This window comes from Lissotriton vulgaris, chromosome 11 (assembly GCF_964263255.1).
Source record: "Lissotriton vulgaris chromosome 11, aLisVul1.2, whole genome shotgun sequence".
Taxonomy (NCBI): domain Eukaryota; kingdom Metazoa; phylum Chordata; class Amphibia; order Caudata; family Salamandridae; genus Lissotriton; species Lissotriton vulgaris.
The window spans coordinates 1,052,470,099-1,052,494,563 of record NC_141699.1 but is presented as its reverse complement, the minus strand read 5'-3'; the positions used below and the strand labels follow the sequence as shown (position 1 = coordinate 1,052,494,563).

The window sequence follows — 24,465 nt, the reverse complement described above, 5'->3', positions numbered from 1 at the left end:
TCCTCTTCTATCCTCTGCCCACCCCTTCCCTAGCTCCCATCCTCACCTTAACCCGACCCAGAGAACCACACATAGATTTACCCCTCTCAGAGCAGGTTGTAAATGTATACAGTCAAACCCTATGGAATTTGAAATTCCATGTGGTTTTGCTATTGGCAACATTGGTCCTACACAGTAATCCCACATTCCATTAGGTTTTACTCATAACTGGATGGCACTAGTGTGAAATTACCACATGGTACCAATCAGTACCATGCTACTTGTAATCTGGACCATAGGGTTGTTTGAGGTACATAGCTTTGAAGGTGATGAAGCAAAGTTTTCTTCTGGTACATGCTGCTAAGGTAAGCCACTGAACATATTCTAAATGGCGATAACATGGTCTGATGTCTTTAATGCAAAGATTAGGAAGGTGCATTGCAAAACCAATTATACCACTTTATGAGTCTTTTTTAATTCACATCACAATAAACAGAGATTGACAAAGCCAATAAATCTGGTCTGAGCTTGAAAGTGTGTTTAGCTTAGATTCCTTAGATCTTTTTCCACCAGGTGAATAAATACAGCAGTCGTGCTGCATTATGCTTTGTTATGCTGTCTTTAAAATATTAAGCTGATAACATTGTTGTGTTATATTTATGGCTCTATAATGTACTATACTTTGCGGTGGTATTTTATGTTGTATTATCCTATGTTGAGCAGTGCTGTTTAGTTTTTTATATTCTAGTGTGCTGTGTCATGTAACCATATTTTATGTTGAGATGTGTTGTAATAGGCTGTTTTTTATGTTATGCTATGTTATGGCGTTATGTTCTGCATTAGGATTTGCTCTGTTATACTCCATAATGTTGTTGTATGTCATGTTGTATGAAACCACATTATTTGATGCCATTTTCTGTCTACTGGGCTGTGTTATGCTATGATGTTATATTTGTATTATTAATAATATTTGCAGATTTTTGTTGCAGCTTGAAACTTGCTTGATAATGACCCACAAAGAATGGTCCAAAACAGCTAACAGCTACAAAAGAAAACATATAGGATAAAGTACCCTGTGTAAAATATTATAAAGATATTGTAAGTCACTGAGAAGTTCTGTGACCATTTAGAGTAGCAAGGATGAAAGAACAGTTTATTTGTAATGCCATAGAAGTCCTTTGGCAGGAGTGGATGCTCTTCTGAGGGACCTGCTTGCATGGCAACCTCAGAAGTGGCAATCTCAGGATTCTCTTTTGGCAATAGTGGGACAACTTCTTTCAAGCATGCGCTGATCTCCACATGCCCCATGCGGCAATCCCCTCACTCATACTGCTCATGTGGCCCATTGCAGGAGAGAAGGCCAACACTGGGATGATACATCTAGGACTGAGGTTAGAGCCGTTGGCATCAAACCAATAAGCAATGCATTGAATTCTAAATCCATTATTTACCAAACATTCTACCAGTGCGCAGTGGATCTTAAGGAGATTGAATCCTATTCCACTTTAAGTTAGTTCCTCATTGCCTCCTAAGCATTCCTTCAGGCCTGTTATGCATCAGTGTACATTATTGTCCTAGTGTGTTTGCGGGCACATCTATGGCTTGTTTTACAATCTGCACCCCAAATGTCTTACTCATGTGACTCAAACAATATAAACATCTGGCTATGAGTAGAACAGAATGATTTAGAAGGTGTTTCTAACAATGTTATAGGCTACAACCAAATTTAAGTTTTAAAACACACAATCAGTACTAGCAACCTAAGAGTGCTGTTAGCACCTATAATTCCTCACTGCCTTAGTATTACTCAGACCACGTCTATGAGAGTGATGGTGAGTGGTGGTCCGCAGCCCTGTCACAGGATAAATGCTGGCCATAATCTTATTTTACTATAAAAAACCATTTACAATGCAAAGTTAACATGCAACAGTGAATCTAATTCCATACCTGCTGGGGAGCATTGATGACTCCAATTCCGTACCCATATTGGAAAGAGCCCAGTACCGCCGTGAAAACTGCCAAAACCAGGGCTCCGGTCAAATGCTGAAAAGATAACACACAAAAGTTGAAATACCTCATATTGAACTTTCAGAATGAAACCACTCAAAGACAGGCAATGGAGACCAACAAGAAAACACATCTACTGGCAAAAAAAGACTGTCAGAGGAGCTGAATACCCAGGACTGCATAGTCTTGATTTCACCTCATGCATCTATTATCCACCACCAGACAGGCCCTGCCCCTTTATCTCACTGATTCAGGTTCTTTCTCATGCGCTCTGTTTCTGTCTTTGTCACAGTATTTCCACCTTTCTCTTACTCCTGGTGAACTTTTCTCTCTCTTGCTCCATCCACTCAGGATCCCCCACAGACCCATGCCCTCACCACATCTTCAACAAAGCTGACTCCGTCATCGCACCCCACCTCCGAGATGTCATCAACTGCTCCCTTAACTCCGCCACCTTCCCGGAAAGCTGGAAACACTCCGAACTCAGCGCCCTTCTGAAAAAACCCACAGCTGACCCCACCAAACTCAAAAACTACCGCCCCATCTCGCTTCTTCCATTCCCGGCCAAAGTCATTGAGAAAGCTGTCAACAACCAGCTCGCCGCCTTCCTCGAAACCAACAAATCCCTAGACTCCTCACAATCTGGCTTCCGAGTCAAACACAGCACTGAGACCGCACTCATCGCAGCAACAGACGACATTCGAACTCTACTGGACAATGGAGACACAGTCGCCCTCATCCTCCTCAACCTCTCCGCAGCCTTCGACACAGTCTGTCATAGCACCCTGTTACAACGCCTCAGAAACATAGGAATCCAAGGAAAAGCACTGGAATGGATCACCTCATTCCTTGCCGGAAGAACCCAGAGAGTCCGCCTCCCACCATTCAAGTCAGAGGCCACTGAAGTCATCTGTGGCGTGCCACAAGGATCTTCACTCAGCCCCACCCTCTTCAACGTATACATGAGCCCCCTCGCGGCCATCGCACGCCAACACAACCTCAACATCATCTCTTACGCTGATGACACTCAACTGATCCTCTCACTCACCAAAGACCCTAACACCGCCAAAACAAACTTACATAAAGGAATGAGAGAAGTAGCCGAGTGGATGAAGCTCAGCCGTCTGAAACTGAATTCCGACAAAACAGAAGTCCTTATCCTAGGTACCTCCCCCTCCGCCTGGGACGACTCGTGGTGGCCAGAGTCCCTTGGAAAAGCACCCATCCTGACGGACCACGCACGAAACCTGGGCGTCATTCTGGACTCCTCACTCTCGATGACCAGACAGGTCAACGCCGTTTCATCATCTTGCTTCAACACCCTTCGCATGCTCAAAAAAACATTTCGCTGGATCCCCACCGAAACTAGAAAAACGGTCACCCACGCACTGGTTACAAGCCGCTCGGACTACGGAAACACCCTATACGCCGGTACCACCGCAAAACTTCAGAAAAAACTCCAACGCATCCAGAACGCATCAGCCAGACTCATACTAGACATTCCGCGTAAAGACCACATTTCTGGTCACCTGAAAAACCTCCACTGGCTCCCCGTCAATAAGAGGATAACATTCCGCCTCCTAACCAACGCACACAAAGCACTTTACGAACTTGGACCCGAATGCCTCAACACACGACTTTCCTTCTACACCCCCTCCCGCCAGCTACGCTCCTCCCACCAAGCCCTTGCTGCGGTACCTCGCATCAACAAAACCACCATGGGAGGAAGATCCTTCTCCTACCTGGCAGCCAAAACCTGGAACTCACTTCCCACTCACCTTCGCCTCACTCAGAACCACCTTGCATTCAGAAAGCAACTTAAAACCTGGATATTCGACAAATAATTCCCCACCCTTCTCCAAGCGCCTTGAGACCCTCTGGGTATGTAGCGCGCTATATAAATCATTTGAATTGAATTGAATTGAATTGCTCTGAGTCCAAATCTCATGAGAAAAAATAAGTGCAAAATCTACTGAGGAATAAGTGCTAGTCCCCAACAATGAGTGCCGGTGGGCCCCATTTGCCACCACCGGCTGACCTTAGGCCCATAATTTCCACTGCTATATGTGCTCCGGCTACAGTCTCTTTGCCCCTTGTTCTTTTTGTAATTCTCCTGCACCTCTGACAGTTTATCTCGAGAGCATCATACCGACACTGCATATAAAGGTAAGTGGGAAGCTCCAGTTTTAACATTCAACTACTTATAAATAAGTGTAAGTACAGGTTGTGTGGTATTTTGAGACCCATCACATGCTCAGGAAAGCCTCAAATAAAATGGACAATAAATCAAAAATGCAAAAGACACATCTTTCTTTGCTTTTGGCATAACATCAATTTAGGAGCCACAATGAATGAGTGGCTGCCATTGATTATATAGTGCTCAATACAACACAGAACAAACTCTGGATTTTTGCTGGTAGAGAATGTGTTGATCAAGGATTCGTCTGTGTTTGCCCATGTCCTCCTAGGTGAGCCAGCTTCCTCCTCACTTTTAATCTAATGAGGTAATCTACCTCCTGGCATGTGCTCAGTGCTAAAGAAAAACATTTCAACAAAAAGAATTGACATGATTTGCTTGATTCAATAATGCATGTCAGCAAAAGGCTATGGCTACCCCTAAGGTATATGCTTGGACAGGATAAGGCAATGGACAGATATTGTTGACTGCCTACTTGCACCCCTGCTCTCAAGTTCTATGATTGTTTTGGCCCTTTTGAACAAGTTCTTGCCTTAAATATTATATTAGTTTATTACCTCGAACTGCTTTCTATGGAGAAGTGTGGCTCACTGGTTAGAGGAGGCAGACCTGGAAGCAGAGGTCAAGCTGGGACCAGGGTTCAATTCCCGGCTCGGCGGGGTCTTGAGTCCTAAAATGTCCATGGACTCGACAATTCTCGCTCCGGTGCCTACTCGATTCACGGGTTCACACTCTGTGACTCTGGGCAATAGCTTGCTTAATCTCCACAACGGCCCCTCGTGGTGGGATGCCTGGCTTTCACCTTGCGGATACCCTGCCGGGGTTATCTCACAGGGGAATACCAGGACGGGTTCCCTAAGCAAGCGCTTAGAGACCAGTTTGTGATTTGTGCTATATAAATTCCTGTACATTTACATTTACATTCTACAGAAAATTGACCAATCAGAAAAAATATGTGGACAAATTTGTCACCAGACACTTAGACCTCTTACTCTCTGTCTATAATGTGATTCTCCATTCTTTCTTTAAATGTAACAGGAATCAGTAAATGATACAACTATGATGTTTTCTTGGCTAATTTTAGTAAACTGCCAGCGGGCATCTGTAACCAGCATGTGATGTTATAGTATTTCTATGTTCTCTTGTTCACCTACTTACAGGGATGAATCTGTGCTAGTTAAAGAACAGTAAAACAAAAATAAAGAAAATGGTTTTTTGTAGTGCTCCCTACAAAGAAACAGCTTGCGCCCTCAAGTGTTCACAGATGGACAGTCATAGAAATTAACACCTCCTTCAAATGCAATGGGAGGCAACATGTTTCAGTAGCAGTGTTTATGACCCTGTTATGCAGTAGCAGCCCGCGGTGGGAGTGCTGCCGGGTGCTGATGCGAGGAGGGGGAGGGGCAGAGTGGGGGGTAGTAAACTACGGATTAGGGCCAATTAGGGGTAAGTAAACATATAAATAAATAAAACAAATTTCGTTGCGCACGCTGCATCACCTTCAGATGAGTGAGGAGCATAGCATGAGTGCCTACTCCCGAGTTTCCTCTTTCAATCTTCTCTTTAAATTACAGCAACTTCTTGTTGATCATTCATCAACAAAATGAAAGAGGTAGATACCGATAGTGCAGTCCCAGGTTGGTGGAGGTTCCAAAATCCATCACCTTTCTGTTTGAATGTATCAAGCCTTCAAGAGTATCAGAGAATCTAGCCAAATCTGGTCTTTGTTTTTGTAGAGTACAGACATAAAAAGGATCCCCTTGGGTAAAATAAATACCCTAATTGTGTTTCTCTTTTGTAGAAAGAAATACCTTTGGCCAAATATTCATTCAATAGAAGAAAACACACGAGACTTGCAGCAGATAATTAGAAAAAATCCACAATCCCATTAGAGAAAAACACAGTCATTTTGTAGCTTCGACATTTTGTAATAGGCTGATCACTTGATCAGCCAAGTTTTCAAATGTATGCTCTCCTTTGCTAATATCGCCATATGAAGTTGGTTAACAATGATGTTTCAGTAAGGGATGACATTTTCTTGTGAAACCTTTAAGGCTGGCAATGGCACCTTTTCAACTTGTCTGCTGTTAGTCCTGCTCACAGTAAAAAGGAAAGTCCCAATTCAGGCGAGATTGTAGAAAACATTTCCTTTCAGAGTGGCATATCTCTATGCATATTCTTAAAAAGCTCTTCAAGCAGCTGCATTTTCTGCTGGTGTAAAGCAGATGTGCTGCCCATCTTTTAAAAGGGTGAGAAACATCTTGCACAATCAATTTTCCTAATGGATTGTGTAGGGCTCCTTTTCAGTAAATTGTTGTTTATGGGACTTCAGGGATGGTTTATGATTTAGTAGTAAATGTGTGAGGGACCTGTGGGAGAGGGTGAAAAATAGGAAATGCTTACTCATAAATGGGTGGAGTTAAGAGAAATTGAAGGAGGGACACACTGATACCAAACTCATATTCTTTTCCTTTGTTATTTGTATCACAGCATAAGATGTTATTGGTACTTGTCAGTTCCATTGGAAGATCAGGTAGGGATATGACGAGATGGCTAGCTAGCCTGTAAAATGAAGATTACTTTTACGTATAATATTGCATGGTCAGTTTAATCAGCAAAAGTTGGTTGTGTAGGGAAAATCAATTTTCCTGCTCAAAATAAAGTATTAAAATCATTCTGCATTTTTGGAATCTCTGTATGTATGTGTGTATATGTATATGGTATTTCTATAGCTAAACATAGCCAGAAGGCAGCCTAGCCTAAAGAAATTGTGCTGTATTTTGTTCAGTTAAGGAAGATATCAAATGTAGGTAGGGTGATGAAAATCCTGTTCCTTTGTGGGTGAGAGACTAACTTAACGGACCTCTCATGGCATTGGTAATTTTGATGTCACATTCCCGTTGCTATGGTCAATAACATTTTCCAAAAACCTGAATGTAGTTAATTAGTTGTGGATATGCCTCACTTTGAAAGTTGTGATGGGCTTTGTTTTTGAGTTTGCTACATTATGTGATATTTTGCCATTTGGTCACCCAATTTAAAATCCATACTAATATAATAAAGAGAGAGCCCAAACCTTTGAGGCGGGTGATCTCAGGAACCACAGCACCAATCACAACACCCAATACAGCGTTGGAAAGGGCAGTTGCTGCATAAGGACACAGGCTATACAGACGCCCACCATATACATTTAAAAGGTAAAAGAACAGTGCCAGCAAAGTAGTCCCTTGTGGGTGTGTCTGCGTTGTGCTGTGGGCGTGTGCTGGGGGCGTGTACTGAGGGCGTGAAAACGCTGGGGGCCTGTGGTACGTTCCGCCCTTCATGCCATGTCTCATATTGTGTGCTAATCCCACCCTGCTCCCTTTAAATACTCCTGCACCCCATGTTCATAACCCACCCTTACTCCTTAAAATACCCCAACACCCTTAAACACTAACCCATCTTAACCCTATAAATATACCCTGTACCCCAAAACCCAAACATATCCCTAAACCCTAAAAATACCCCTGTACCCCAAAACCCAAACCTATCCCTGAACCCTATAAATACCCCTGTACCTCAAAACCCAAACCTACCCCTGAACCCTAAAAATACGCCTTTACCCCAAAACCCAAACCTAGCCCTGAACCCTAAAAATACCACTGTGCCCCAAAACCCAAACCTACCCTGAACCCTAAAATACCCCTGTACCCCAAAACCCAAACCTAGCCCTGAACCCTTAAATACCTCTGTACCCCAAAACCCAAACCTACCCCTGAACCCTAAAAATACCCCTGTACCCCAAAACCCAAACCTAGCCCTGAACCCTAAAAATACCCCTGTACCCCAAAATCCAAACCTACCCCTGAACCCTAAAATACCCCTGTACCCCAAAGCCCAAACCTAGCCCTGAACCCTTAAAATACCCCTATACCCCAAAACCCCAAACTATACCCCAAAACATTTTGTTGTAAATGTATACGCAGTAAAAGCATATAAAATGTAATGCCATGCGTTATAATGGCATTTGGGAGTCATGGTACTTTCGTAATGAAAGTATGCGGAGTGATGGTATGCGGAAAGAAAGTCGCAGAATAATGGGTGTTTACCCTCCCCGGGTAAGTACATTGGTGGCACGGCGGCCCACATCTCCAGCAACATACTCATATTTTTTCACCACCCATTTGAAAAATGCACAGGTCGCTCTCATTGATGGCCAGCACCGACATACACTTTTAGACACACCTAAAGTAAAGTTTTGGAGTCGCATGTCACTCAAATCCTTAGCACTTTCGTGGAAGACTCGAGTTTTTTGGACCCCCAGCAGGCTGGGTTCAGACCTGCACACTCCACAGAAGCAGTCATCCTATCTGTGATGGAGGAACTGCGCAGGGGGGCCGATGCTAACATCTGTCAGGCCCTGGTCCTCCTGGATTTGTCGGCCGCCTTCGACACGGTCGACCACGTCATCTTGGTCGACCGTGTCAGGGAGGATGGCATCCAGGGCACCGCCCTAGACTGGGTCCGGTCTTTCCTGACCCAGCGCCATCAAGCAGTCAGGCTGTCCCAGTTCTCCGCCACTCAGGCCGAATTGACCTGCGGAGTCCCACAGGGTTCTTCCCTATCCCCTCTTCTTTTTAATTTATACCTCTCCCCGCTAATTCGTTCCCTTCGTCAGTTCAATGTCACCGCGTTTAATTACGCGGATGACATACAATTAGTCTTCACCATCGACTCCACTGATGAATCCATTTCCACTTTCCAAAACACTCTTTGCTTTATCAGTAACTGGATGAGCTCAAACCACCTGAAGCTCAACCCCGAGAAGACCGAGCTGGTTCTTGTCGGGGGACCCTCTAATCTTTGGCATTCTTCTTTCTGGCCTGCTAGCCTTGGCAGTCCTCCCTCTCCCGTCACCTGTGCCAAAAGCTTAGGAGTCGTCATTAGTAGTGACCTTTCTATGACGCCCCAGATAAGCGCAGTAGTATCCTCAAGCCATTTCCAACTCAGGAAAATACGTAAAATCTCTCGCCTACTTACACCTGAGGCTCTCACCTTGACCCTGCTTGCGCTAGTCATGTCTAGGCTTGACTATGCCAATGCACTATATGTAGGCATTCCTGCTTATCAACTTAGGAGGCTACAGTTGATCCAAAATCAGGCCGCTCGCCTGATTTTTCACCAACCCAGAGATCAACATGTCCGCCCCCTTTTAAAAAGTCTTCACTGGCTTCCGATATCTGCCCGCTGCAAATTTAAGCTTGGTTGCATTATTTCCAAATCCCTAGCAGGTCACGGTCCCCTTTTCATCTCTTCCCTTCTTCACCCCTATGTCCCTTCCCGAACTCTTCGGTCATCTCAGATGGCCCTGTTATCAGTTCCTAGATTCAAGAGGAAGAAACACGGTGGCCTCAGGTTCTCATTCCTCGCCCCGACTTTTTGGAACTCCCTTCCCCTTCCTCTAAGGTTGCCCTCTCCTTAGCCCAAGTTCAGATCTTCCCTCAAAACTTTTCTCTTCAGTGAGTCTTATAATTAGCTGTTGTCTTTTGTTTCTTCATCTGCTCTCTTCGTTATAGCGCCAAGGAACCTAATGGTGTTAGTTGCGCTCAATAAGATTATTTAACATAACATAATATAACACCTCCCGCCACAAGTTCTAGAATTGCGAACTTTAGAGCTGGGGAGCTACGTTCGAATCTCGGCATCAGCTCAACATCCTGTGATTCCAGGCAAATCGCTTTGTCTCCCGGTGCCTACCACAAATGAATGTGTTCTTCTGTAATGTAAATTGTGCTCATGCCATGTTGTCGAGTTTGCGCTATATAATATTGCAAGGAAAAATAAAGTAGGGAAACTCGAGTTCACACACTACTGAACGCGCACTCTTAAGGGCATCAGTAGTGCACTGTGAATCGGAGCGTTTCACAGGCCTGTCACAGATAAGAAATGCTATCAAAACAAAATCCTACAAAACAATATACTACTGGCCAGCAGCAATTCATACCCGGACAACGTTGGGACGGGCTGCTATCAACAATGAAATCATAAACCAAGGACTTATAGAAATTGAAGACTCACTGTATCTATTAAGCGAGAAGTCCTTACAAGATTTCAGCCTGCCGCCAGCGGTCTGAACTAACCTAACTGGATACCACAATATCGCTACCGCACACAATATTCCAGAGCTAAATAACTACCTTGCTCAACACTTGCCTAACTTAGTTCCCGATCAACAACTCGCCTACAACCCCATAGTTGATAGTGTTGAAAAGAAGCAAGGCAAACTATTGTTCATAGAAGCCCCCGGTGGAACAGGAAAGACTTACCTAATCAACCTCATACTTGCCAAAGTTCAATCTTCTGGGAAATTGGCTCTAGCTGTTGCTTCATCTGGAATAGCTGCCACTTTGCTAACAGCTGGGAAGACAGCACATTCTACCTTTAAACTGCCTCTAACAGTTTCCCTTGAAAAGGATTCAATATGCTCTATTCGGAAAAACGGACCTTTGGGGACACTGCTTCAAAATGTGTCTCTTATCATGTGGGACGAATGTACAATGACACACCGCTCACATATTGAGGCAGTTGACAGAACTCTCAAAGACATTAGAAATGTTGTGTTTGCTGGTGACTTCCGACAAACTCTTTCTGTGGTGCCTAGAGGAACGCGGGCTGATATACTAAAAGCATGCTTTAAAGCATCACACCTATGGAACTCTGTACAATCTATTACCTTGTGCACTAACATGAGGACACTTTTAGGAGGTGGAGATACACAATTTGGAGATCTTCTAATAGAAGTGGGTAATGGAGACATACCTGACACAAATGGCTTTATCAACATACAAAACTTAGGTAGGCGTCTCTGTACCCTACATGAACTCATACAACATGTTTACCCAGACATCAAGCATCTTCTCAGCAAAGATTACACATGGATTTGCGAAAGGTCTATAGTTGCCGCCCGAAACTCTGCAGTGCATCATATTAATGAACAAATACTACAACTATTCCCAGGTGAAACCACAATATATAATTCCATTGATACAGTATTAGATACACAAGACGCCGTGCATTATCCCCAAGAATTCCTCAACTCACTTAACCCTTCAGGGCTTCCCCCTCATACACTCCAAATGAAAGTAGGTGTTCCTATCATGTTATTACAAAACCTACATCCACCAAATCTCTGCAATGGGACGCGCCTACAAGTTAAATCTCTTTTACCTTATGTAATAGAGACTACTATTCTCACTGGCCCTGCTGCAGGACACTTAGCCCATATTCCCCGGATACCCATGATCCCTACTGATCTACCATTTCAATTCAAACGCTCACAATTCCCTATTAACATTGCTTTTGCATCCACCATTAACAAATCACAAGGTCAGACATACAAAGTCATTGGGATAGACTTACGAGAGGACTGCTTCACTCATGGACAGTTATATGTCGCGCTATCGAGGTCGGGGAATTCCGACAACCAATTTATTCTACTTCCTGATTCTCATGAAACACGAAATGTGGTGTACCATGAAGTTTTGAAGTAAATGTTATTTTCAATACTAAAACCATTGCTGCCTAGCCTTTTTTTACCCGGACAACGTCGGGACGGGCCGCTAGTTAGCAATAAGGCCTTTTATGCCATTTGTTTTTAATTTGGCACCACTATAGTGCCACATGTGGTAACACTGGTACTCAGTAGCCTACAAATACGTGACTATAGCACCAGCCCAAGCTATTTGTGTAGAGATGAAAGGCAGAAATGGGCCTCTGTTAAGGACATTCTCGTGTGCTTTAGAATTTGCAGGTAGCTGTAGCCACGACAGCCTTCTCCGAGGCACACAAACACTTTAGTGACACATATAATCACCTGCAATCTGCCCTTGAGAAATGTTGAGCTGGCTGCACTGAGTGATACCCATCCCTAGTTTCTAGTTGTGTGATTACTCTCCACCTTCTTAACGCTGCACTGGCATTACAGAAGCTCTGAGTTGAATTTTTTGTGTGTGTGTGCATGTGCATGTATGCGTGTGTGTGTCATATATTTCTGTGGTGTATGCTGTATAGTTTTAAAGGTTGTACTGCTAGTGGAGGTTGGAGCTTGTACAGGTGAAACACTAAAGAAGTAACCTCTCTAGCAGTGATTTATCAATTTGGTATCATTGGATGAGACAAAACCAATCCAGACGCATTAATGAATTACAACAATTGTCTCATTACTATTGAACACTCATTAAAAAGCACCCATGAGGTTTGTGATTTGAATATGAAATGCAAAATATTCATATTCACATTTGGGAACAAGCAGAATTAGTAGCTTCCGTCACGCAAGTACAACATTATAAATGCCGACAGAAATCAAACAGTCAGATGAAGACCAACTGCCTAAAGCTCAACTCAGACAAGACAGAGGTGGCACTCTTTGAGAAAGACACCTCGCTCTGGGTCCTCCACCTGGTGAATGGGACCCACACCCACTCCGTTGAGTCATGCCAGAAAGCTAGGGATCCTGATCAACAACTGAATCTTGGTGTCCAGCCAGATAAACTCAGTCACCTCCTCCTGCTTCCACACAAGCCCTGGTCACCAGCGAACTGGACTACGGAAACTCACTCAATGCTGGAATCACTGTGCACCTTCTCAAGGGACTGCAGACAATACTGAACAGCCAGACTCATCCTAGACCTCACCAAGCAGACCCACATCACCCCACCTCAAGAACCTTTACTGGCTGCCCATCCATAAGAGATGCCAGTCAAGATCCTGACCCACGCCTTTAAAGCCCTCCACAAGCAACGACCAGTGTACATAAACTTTCGACTCAACTTCCACCTTCCCTCCAGACACCTGTGGTCCGCCTTCTCAGCCTTGCCCCCACACACTGCATCCACCACAGCAACAGTGGAGGACACTCCTTCTCCTACCTCTCTGCAAAGTCTTTGAATGACCTCTCCCTTCACCTGCAGACCTCATCCTCTCTTCTGCAATTCAAAAAAGGACTGAAGACCTTGCTGTTCGACTTAGATTTAGCAGCAGTACTCTCAGCACCTGGATACCCTCATGCATGAATAGCTGTGCTTTGATTTATTGGTTGACACCCTCCAACTCATCAGGAACATTTTCAAATGGTTTCTGCTCAACACCTGTCAAACCTCTCCGAAGTCCCTATCACCAGCAAGCTGGACTATAGTAATACACTTTACATTAGAATGTCTGCACCACTCACCAAGAGACTCCAGGTCATCCAGAACACATTGGCCAGATTCACACTCAAAATCCCACCCCACACGCAGATATCCCTGTACCTCAAAGACCTCCATTGTATCCCCACTCACAAATATTGCCTTTTCAAACTACTCACACACACACATACAAAATACTACACAACCATAGAGCTGCCTACTGGAACAGCGGCAGGAGCTGCCAGACCAGACAAGACATCTTTATTCTCCCAAACTTCTGCTCACCCATGCCCCCTGCACCTGTAAAGCCAGAGCCAGTGCCCACACTTTCTCATACCTGGCTCCTTAGGCCTGGAATGACCTCCCTTTGCACTTTGGAGTCAACAGCTTAGCTATAGAAACAAACTGGCAACCTGACTCTTTCAGTAGGTCCAATAGGCCCCAGCCAGTGCAGCACATTTTCCTCCAGGCACCGGGATACCCTCCTGGGTCACATGCGCGCATTACAAACACACACAGCATAAAATAAATTACTCCTAAAGAATGTTGTGAATCATTGCTGTGTGTGGACCTTTTTTGCCTTAGCCAATTTATCCCTAACCTTAATTGATGATTGAATTCTAGGGAGGTCACTTCTTTAGTGTATCTGTACCTGTGATGTCTGCTGTATCACAAGAAATAAAACAAGAAGGATAGTGCCTTCTACATACAAGGCATTTAGGATATAATGCATTTAATGTGTGACGATTCAGTGTATTTTAGAGATGCAAAATAGTCCTCATGATACACCAAGCAACCAATAGTATGAGGTGAATGAGAAATACTCCTGTGGGCAAAGCCAAATGCCCACTCGATGTATATTTTAAAGAAAAGGCAACCATGGGCCTTGCAGACGACACAGGCTTTTTCCAATACCGCTTGGCCAGAGCAGGTGTGAAATCTAAAAGCAACTCTGAAAAATGTTTTAATACCAAACAATGTATGGAAAATCATGTATGTGCATGTCACAAGATTGTGAGTGAATCCCTCAGCAATGTGATCTGGACAAGAAAGGGCAAAAAAGACTCAGATAATCAAGCTGTGAAAGCAGTCCCCTGACCTCCATTCTATCAAGCTTTCTTATTCATCAGTATAGGTATTTCATAGTTTTGTACCAACATCTGCATTTTTCATTTAGTTTCAATGTATACAATTTATCAAAAACGTATTTTTTGTTAAAAAAGCTACTACGTTTTTGATACATTTTATACATTGAAACTAAATGAAAAATGCAGATGTTGTTACAAAACTTTGAAATACCTATATATATATATATAATGCATATATATAATGCTCCCTGATCAGATTTTGCACTGTTTTAGTTTGGTGTGTTAACACATGAGTTTTTTTATTCTTGGACTAAAGCACTTTATTGAAACAGCCAAGTTCTAGCGAGTCAACAATGTTAAATATACATTAAAAGATGGCTGTTACATTCGTAGCACTTGTATCAATCTTCTTTCTATGTCTATGAAAATTTGAAGGTAGAAATGGCTGCAGTTTACACGTGACAAACCGACACTGATGAAGCCGCAAGGCGAAACGCGTCTGTCGGGGGGGTGAGGGGTTTGCAATAAAACATCATCGAAAGGATACTGGTGTGCTCTCCTTTTTCAGCTGAAAACGAGCTGTTTGTGTTTGGAGTAGAGAAGCGGCTCACCACCGCTGGATAGAAGCACCCGGGAAATATTTTAGAGGAGCGGCGTTCTGTGCGTGAAAAAAAAAAATATATATATATATATATTCACTGAAAAAACCATAGGTTTGACACCAGTTATAGTTAGCTGGAAATTTTACTGACATAAAACCATTGAAATTCCCACGTTATAGTTAGTTGGACTCACTATAACTTGCGCGCCTGCAATGCACTGCTGATGACGTCACATATTACATCACTCATGACATGGTCAGTGACATCACTCATGACATCACTGATGACACCATCCAGTGAATGTGTGTCTATCTGAAAAATAAATATGTTTTATATATGTATATGTAAAGGTCGATGGAAGAATAAATGTTTAAATAAGTGTCTAAATGGATTTTTTTTTTATTGATTGGTTAACTGGCTTATTAAGTGTATCTTAGTGAATACATATGTTACCGAATAATGTTTAAATATTTAAATAAATGTATCAGTGTTTCACTTTGTGTATAAGTGGCTGAATGGGTTGGTGAGTAGCTGCTTGTGTGTGTATATGGGTTATTAGATGTATTTTTTAGTATCAGTATGAGTGTCTGTATGGTTTGGTGGGGGTATTACTTAGCACATAGATGCATCAATGACTGACTCCCTGTTTGCATGTGTTTTGAAGACAGCATATGTGCAGGACTGTATAGGTGGATGAGTGTGTATATGCGTGTGTTAGTGAGTGAATGACTGTCTCACTAGTGTCTTTATCAGTAACTACATATGTTTTAATATAGTATATGTGAGTATTGATGTATATAAGTGAGTATATGTGAGAGTGAGAGATTGTAAGAGTTCCTGTTTAAATAAGTATGTTTCAGTTTCAGTTTAGCTTTATTCGATTTTTGTTTAAAATCATAAAAGCATACATTTAAAAACACTCATGACAAAAGTTACATATAAAAGCACAGAATGGCAAAAAGATAAAACATTTGTCTATGCTGCATGAATAGGTTCCTTTGTTTCATAGTAGAATTCATGATTTTCCATACCCATGGCCAATGTACATTGTTACGGGGTGATTGAAGGCGGAAAAGCCATGGCCACAGAGTGCACGGGTATTTCTGCCCTTCGAGTGAGCTGACTCTGCCCTTGGTTTTAGTCGAGGGGTATATACCATGCTTGGGTAAAAGTTGCGTAGGTCCCAGACGGATATAGGGCCAACACCTTCACGAGGGTACAAAGTTCGCAGATAGGGAACGACTGAACTGCTTCTAAATTTTATTAAAACAAGGTCACAGTCAATATCTTTTTTTAGGGGGCCTTGCCAGCCCACCCTTCTAACAGACATGGTGGTACCGTCCAATCCTAGGGGCAGGGGCCTGTTTTTAAGTTAACCAATACGTGACTTTGTTAAGTAAGTCTTGTTCCCGCTCAGTTTTTCCACGTTTGAGTGCTGGGACTCCCGCAAGAACACACACAAAGGGTGCAGCCTCCGGGGGGTAGCTGTATGTGAGTTGTATATTGTAAAGGGCCGGGTTTGGGGTTAGCTTTAGGGGCATTGGGGGGTGGAAGGATAGGGACTAGGGGGTGAGTTTGATTGTTACTTTTTGTACCAGGTGGGTTGGGACAGATTGATGTTACAGATTTTTCAGTGCGAGTTTGGTTGGCCTTAATACATTTCTCTATTCCCAGCAGCCTATCCTCTAGGGTGGAAATTTTGACAATCAGTGGAGAAATGAGTGAGCTTACCATTTGTTCAATCTGGGACAAAAAGTTCGAATTGAAGGATGTTACCAATTGGTCTATTTTTTATTCCAATTTTAGAAGGGGGTTAGTTTTTGTTGTTTTGGTTTGTTCCCTGTGGTTTGTTCCCTGTGGGCTTGACCCCATCCCACTTCCTTTTGCTAGATGAGGACTGGGGAAAAACTGTGTTTGGTGTATTGACATTTTTGGGTTGTGGAAGTTGTACCAGGGGGCTGGCGATTGGGGTTGACAGACTGGTTCTTTTAGCGGGACAGGGGGAGGAACTTTTGATTTCAGTTCTGGCTTCCACAGTGGCATACCTTGTTTTGCAGAGGGAATTTAGCTCGTCCAGCAGCGAGAGGTGTTGCGCTATACCATTCGTTGGGTCGGGCGGTTGGTTAGTGGATATGCTAGTCTTGACAGGTTCATTCGTTAGGGCGGTGGGTGGAGATGGCCTACAAAGAACATGTGACCCTGAGTGCAGGCCTCTCTGGCTGATAGATTTATTGGTCACTCCCTTGTGAGTCATTGTGGGGTGTGCAATGTTAGGCTATAACAAGGCCTCAAGGAATTCTGAGGGTATTAGAGAATTTTCAACTTAAGTCCAGTGGGTAATCCCTTGCCAGAATGTCAGGAAGGTCATAAAGTTATTACCTTGGCAGTGTAATGGAGTCAAGGGGGGTGGCCCCGTCCCGTCCTCCTCGTGCCTCTGAGGGCCACAGAGGGCCCGCCCTTTGCCCGGGCTTCGCCCGGCGTCCCGCGATGCGGGGCAGAGCGCAGTTTAAAGGCGCCTCCTGGCGCTCCTGTGACGTTAGGCAGCAGCGCCGCCGCTGAGGCAGCCGGGAGATGCAGTCCCGGGGCGGCGCCGCTATCCACGCCTGCGATTGACTGCTGGCGGTGGCGGCTACAATGGGGGGCTTCCTCGCCTCCCCCTCCGGTCCTGGTGAGTGACTGAAACTAAATAAGTATGTGTTTCTATAAGTGATTGTTTAAGAGAGTAAGTATGTGTAAGTTTCCTTAGAAGTAAGGTGGTAGTGTGTGTATAGCTGTATATGCAAATAAATGGATGTTCAATAGTTTATTTGCATGCGTGAGTATGTGTGTGAGTAACTTTACTAATGATGAATTTGAACTTTTGCACCTGCTGAGTGCTTTCAGTCTAGCAAAACCTTGTTTTTCTGCAGAACAGCAACTGTAATGCCCCAAAAAACTTACTTGTGAAAGTTGATTTCTAATCCAAAAGTGATCCAAAGAAAGTCAAAAGGCCTCAAATCCAAAAAAGTGCAGGCAAATGTCAACCTGAGGAGTTATTCTGATAAAAATCATCATTTTCAGAAGGTCTATGCTGCTTGCTAGTGGATTTCTTGTGCAGAATTGCAAATTTTGTAATTTCGCGAGTGCGAGATTGTTGCTGCCCGCCGCACCTACATGTTCGCAATTGCGAGCTTACGCCGCACGCCGCAAAATTGTATCACCAAGAAAAAAATATCCGCTGCGTGCGAATTTGCGGATTTTCGGTAAATTCGCGAGCGTTCGGTAGGATCGAGAGACAAGAGGAGGAGAAAAACGAAGGGGGAATTTAATGAAAGGGGGCAAGGTAGACCCCTCTTGACCCCCTAGGAATGATGTTGGGGTTATTAAAGGGTCCCGTGGGGAAAATAAAAAAAAAATGATTTTTCACGGTAGAAGCGCTTCTCGGGCCGCGAACTGGGCCGCAAACTGGTAGCGAAACGGGAATTCGCCATTTTGTGTTTCGTTTTAATTAAATTACTAGGTATAAGGGGGTGCGGGAGACGTATCCTGATCCCTTATGTTTTCTGAGGGTGGCTGAGGAGGCTCATATATGTTGATATATGTCTTCCAGCGGCTGTGCGGCCGCCATCTTGTCTCTCGGTAGGATCGAGAGAGAAGAAGAGGTGAAAAACGAAGGGGGAATTTAATGAAAGGAGGCAAGGTAGACCCCTCTTGACCCCCTAGGAATGATGTTGGGGTTATTAAAGGGTCCCGTGGGGAAAATAAAAAAAAATTGATTTTTCACGGTAGAAGTGCTTCTCAGGCCGCGAACTGGGCCGCAAACTGGTAGCGAAACGGGAATTCGCCATTTTGTGTTTCGTTTTAATTAAATCACTAGGTATAAGGGGGTGCGGGAGACGTATCCTGATCCCTTATGTTTTCTGAGGGTGGCTGAGGAGGCTCATATATGTTGATACATGTCTTCCAGCGGCTGTGCGTGAGCGTTTTATTTTTTTGCTGCGTGACGTCTGTTAACGTTCGATTCGATGGAAATCAGGAAGTGTTTTTTTTTTTTTTTTTTAATATATTTTTATTGCAGAATTATAAACCACAGGATACAATTAATCAGCCAGTTCACTCGTGATATCCCCCCGTCCAATAAGAAATCCCAATCGTACACAGCCATTCAGCCCGCATCCCGGAGGCCGGGCGGCATATTACTTCATTCAATAGGAAAACATCACGGTGCACGTCCCATAGGGACCATGGTTGAAATATCGTTTTGCGTATCTGCTTTTACCCCCCCACCCACAACATCACTCCCGTCAGCCATCCCAGTGATAATCAGTGGTACCGCCCTTGTCGGGACCTGCCCTAGGCGCTATGGGTTGTCACGCCTGGCCGCTCTCCCCAGCCATTCCACACTCCACACAGTACCCACCGTCCTAGTAGATCCAAGGTGCCCTAACGAGCTACCATCTAATGGCTTCCGGCCCACCCCAACCTCCCGTTAACCAGCCCCCCCAAAGCCCCCCCTCCCCTGGCAACTGCTAAGGTGTGTGCCTCGTCCTGTCGAATTGGATGGATCCACTACAGTGCGTGGTACAATACTTCTGTGTTCGCCCCGCGGTGTCCATCGGCTTAGTTCTCACCATCCTCATCCTCTACCAAAGAATCACGCAAAGCTTGTACCACTAACTCCCATGCACGCGCCGCATCCAATGCCTTCTCATTCCCCATCTTGACAGCCTGCTTCATCCGGAGCACACTCTCGCAGTCAGACCACCGCAGCAGTTCATTCTTCCATCTACGCAGTGAGGGTCCCCCCCTGGACTTCCAATGCCACGATATTTCCCTCTGCGCCAAAATCAGACCCAGGTCTATGAATTTGCTTGTCACCTTGGTGTGTTTAGTATGCGGGAACCAGAGCAGCAGGCACGCCGCCATATCGAATTCCACCTCCCTATCAGTCACTTCATTCAGGAGTTCCCCTACCTCCGCCCAATAGGTCCCCAGGTGTGAGCACCCCCAAAACAGATGGTCCATGTCCGCTCCCAGAGACGAACACCGTGGGCATCGAGCATCGGGCACCTGAAAGTACCGCTGTAATTTCTCAGGAGTTAAATAAGCCCTATGAAGCACATAGAAATGTACCTGCTGAAAGCGCGCATTTCTCGTGCCCTTCCACGTGCGCCGCAGGATGTGGCCCCATGCCGTATCCGGTATGGGTCGGCCTACGCTCACCTCCCATTTAGCCTTGAGCCCTTGGAGTGGTTCCAGTCCCTCATTCAGCATCCTATTATGGAGGCACGTCACAGCTTTGAACGTACCTGCCGCCATCACCACATATTGGCACGCCATAGTCGTTGAGGGTTCCATGAGCCCCCCTGTCCAGTGCTTCTGTATGGCAGCCACCACTGCCGCGTGTAGTAGGAAACCCCCATCGGGCAGCCCGAACTGGTCCCGGAGCGCTTCGAACGGCGCCAAAACCCCGTCTATGTATAAGTCGCCCACTACCAGCAGTCCCGCCTCTTCCCAATCCAGAAACGGGGACCAATCTCCCCCGTGCGGCAAAGCCGTCAGCATTCCGATCGGGATCTCCGGTGCATAAGGCCGCGATGCCCTCGCTCTCCGAAGGCTCCTCTGCCAGCACAGCTGGAGCGTCCGCTCTTCCATGGTGAGGGCCCGTAACTCGAGCCTCTGTTGCATGATGATGTAGGACAGCACGTGGCGTTGTATCCCCCGATCCCGGTCCTCCTCTGGACCCTGAAACACCCTAGCTACGTTCTGTGTAAGGACCTGCAACTGCGCCGCAAGATAATACAGCTCGAAGTCGGGCACAGCCATGCCCCCTTCTAGCTTGGGGCGAAGTAGCGTGCTCAGGGCCACTCTACGGCGGCCATGCCCCCATAGGAAGCCAATAATCATTGACCGCAGGTCTCTAAAGACCCCCTGGGGAATCCAGACAGGCAGCGTTCGGAAATAATGGAGGAAGCGGGGGAGCGCCACCATTTTCAACAGTGCAATCCTACCCAGAACCGTCAGCGGGAGGGTCGACCAGAAAGACAAGCTGCCCCGCAGTGCCCGGACACAGCGACCAATGTTGCCCTCCAATAGGTCCGCAGTCGCGTGGTAGATGCGAACACCCAAATAGGTGATGCAAGAGGGCTCCCATACCACACCCAAATCGCTGCCAGGGACTGGCGATCCCGCTCGCAGCGGGAACACACAAGTCTTCGCCCAATTGACCTTAAGGCCCGACAGCCGGCCGAACTCAGACAACAGATCCATCGCTCCGACCAATGCCCCCGAGGTGTCAGCTAGGTACAGGAGCAAGTCATCCGCATATAGCGATATATAATGCCACTGCCCGCCGCTAACTATCCCCGCGTACCTGTCACCGGACCTCACATGGACCGCCAAGGGTTCCATCGCCAGAGCAAACAATAGGGGGGAGAGAGAACATCCCTGTCGTGTGCCCCTGCCCACCGGGTACGCCGCAGACACTAGGCCGCCCAAACGCACTCTCGCCGTTGCCGAGGTATATAAGACCCTCGTCCACCTGCGGAACCCCTCGCCCATGCCAAACCTCTCTAACACTCCATCCAGGAAAGACCATTCCAAACTATCAAAGGCCTTCTCGATGTCCACTGACAGGACCGCCGGAGCTCCCTCCCCGTCCAAGATGGCGTCCATTATTCCCACCAGGCGGCGGATATTCAGCGCCGTGCTCCTCGTGGGTATAAACCCGGCCTGGTCCTTGTGTACCAGGCCCGTCATATGTGGGGCCAGCCTGGTGGCTAGGATTCGGCTCAGGATCTTATAATCTACCGTCAGCATGGATAGCGGGCGATAAGACCTCACATCCGCGGCATCCCGGCCAGGCTTTAGGAGCGGTACAATCAAGGCCTCCCGCATGGACCCTGGCAACGCCCCCGCCTCGAAAGCTTCCGTATACACCACCAGCAGCCTGGGAGCCAAGCTGTCCACATACTGTTGATAAAATTCAATCGGCAGTCCGTCCACCCCGGGCGTCTTGTTGCGGGCCATATGTTTGATGGCCACCCGTATTTCCGTGAGCGTGATCGGGCTACCCAGCTCCTTCGCGTCCTCCTCGTCCAGGACCGGAAGCTGCCTCTCCTCCAGGTATTCCGCAATGTCCTGAACCCCCACTCCCAGCTGACTCTGGTATAATTCCTCATAATACCCCCTAAAACGTTCCAATACCGCTGCCTGGGAGTACACCATTTCTCCCTGCGCATTATTAATGCTGAGGATCGGGCAGCCCCTAAGTTCCGGGTTAGCTAGTCTGGCCAAGAGGGTACCCACCTTGTCCCTTTCTGCATGTGCCCTGATGATATACTGCCTGTAGTCATAACACCTTAAACGTTCCGTCTCGGTGGCAACCACTTCCTTCGCTTCCAATAACTGGGCCTGTAAATCTGGCCTAGCCGGCCTGCGGCGCTCCAAGTCCCTCAAAGTTTCTTCCGCTTTCATTAGGTCGTTCAACACAGTCGTGCGAGCATTCAAAAACCTTCCCAAACACACCCCTCTCACCACCACTTTCATTGCATCCCATTCAGTGGACCTACTCGTGGCCGTGCCCTCATTCACTCCGAAATAGCTATCAATGCCTTGCCGAACCGCATCGCTGAACACAGAATCCTCAAGCGTCTCCGGCCGAAGCCGCCATGTTGGTATCACTGAGCGCTCTCTCTGCCACTGAATGTGCACCAACAGGGGGTTATGATCGGAGATAGTCCTAGTCAGGTACTCCGCATGGGAAATCAATGGAGCTAGGGATCCACCGCAGAGCACCGAATCAATCCTGACATGCAGATCATGGAGAGCAGAATAAAAGGAATAATCCCTGGCTCCCCTGTGCCGCCCCCTCCAGACATCCAGCAACCCCCATCGTTCCTGCCAATCCTTCCTGTGCGTGGCCAGCCTGCGCACCGGGGAGTCCACCAGGGGGGGATGGGACCTATCCAGAGCTACATCCGTGATCGAATTGAAGTCCCCCCCTAACACTATCGGGCCCGCCAGGAAAGAGGCCAAGGACCCCGAGAGGCTATCAAAGTATCGAGCTTGTTCAGTGTTCGGTGCATATACACAGCAGAAAACCACATCCCGTCCATATAACCTCCCCTCCACCGCCACAAACCGGCCATCCGGATCCACTACTTGGTTCAGCACTTGAAAGGGTATCCCCGCCCTCACCCAGATCAACACCCCCCTGGCATACGCTGAGTAAGTGGTGCCAAACACCTGGCCCCGCCATCTTTTCTGCAAGGCAGCGCACTCTTTTTTGGTGAGATGAGTCTCCTGGAGCATAGCAATCTGAACCCCCCTGCGTACTAGATATGCATGTACTTTGTGACGTTTCACCATAGTCCGTAGCCCTCGGACATTCCACGTCAGGCACTTCAAATTAGGTAATGTCCCCATTCCAACTTCGTACCGTCCGATTCAAATAACGAGGGTTCATAGCCCCCCCAATGCAGTTGCCCCCCCCCGAACATTCCCAAAACTGAAAAACTTCCCAAACCCCACTCCCCAGGACAGAGCACACGAACCCAATGGCCGCCCCCATCCAAACCTTGAACCAACTTCTCGCACTCTTACCCTGTGGTCTCCACCACAGTCGGCCTTAAGGGCCCAAGGGGGGTGAGTCACCGCCGACCCCAGCGAGCGGAGCCCGCGCCCCGCGCCTTCATCCCCTCCGAAGCACACAGCTCCCCCTCCCGGCAACCCGCCCTCCATCAACAGGATACCACCCTACCATGAAGTCTCGATCTAGGCCCAATTCTATCTCAGCCGCAGAAAATACCATCCGATGTCTGTGGGGTCACTATCGGCCCCTTCGAGCTTTCCGCCTCTGAGAGTTCCTCTCCCGTCCTGCTGCCTTCCCCTCCCGAGTCCGTTTCTGCCCGTTCACTGTTCTGTTGCGACCCTGTAATGGCCGCCGTCGCTGCGAGCGCATCCCTCTTCTCTGCCGCCATTTGAGCCTCCCGTTTCTCCCGCTGGCGCCTGTTGCGGGATCTGATGCGTTGTGACTGCCTCACCCGGGGCTGCTTGGGTTGGTCTCGCCTACTTTTATGCGATCTGTCCGTCCCCGCTCTATATGACTCCAGCCATTGCCAAACTTCATCCGGAGTCTGAAAAAAGTGCGTAGAGCCATCCATTATGATCCGCAGCTTAGCCGGGTAGAGCAAGGAGTACTGGATGCCTTCCTCCCTGAGCTCCTTCTTCACCGCGAGGAACGATGCCCTGTTCTTCTGGACCGCTTGAGTGTAGTCCGGGAAGATCATAACCTTACTGTTCTCCACCTCATACGGGCCCGACATCCTGGCCCGCTGGATGAGGAGATCCCGGTCCTTGTAGTGGAGGAGCCGCACCACCATCGGTCGGGGGGGGCGGCCAAGCCCCGGCGGGCGAGCAGGCACTCGGTGAGCTCGCTCCAGGGTGAA

The 24,465-nt window shown here is 46.7% G+C and overlaps 1 protein-coding gene across 1 annotated transcript in view; it reads right to left on the bottom strand.

The window, feature by feature from the left end:
- The window catches only part of SLC2A2 (solute carrier family 2 member 2), a 176,598-nt gene that overhangs the window by 128,760 nt on the left and 23,373 nt on the right, over positions 1 to 24,465 (bottom strand). Inside the window, exon 2 of the mRNA XM_086944415.1 lies at positions 1,927 to 2,022. Coding sequence (XP_086800541.1) covers positions 1,927 to 2,022 — 96 coding nt within the window. The remainder of the gene's footprint in view (positions 1 to 1,926; positions 2,023 to 24,465) is intronic.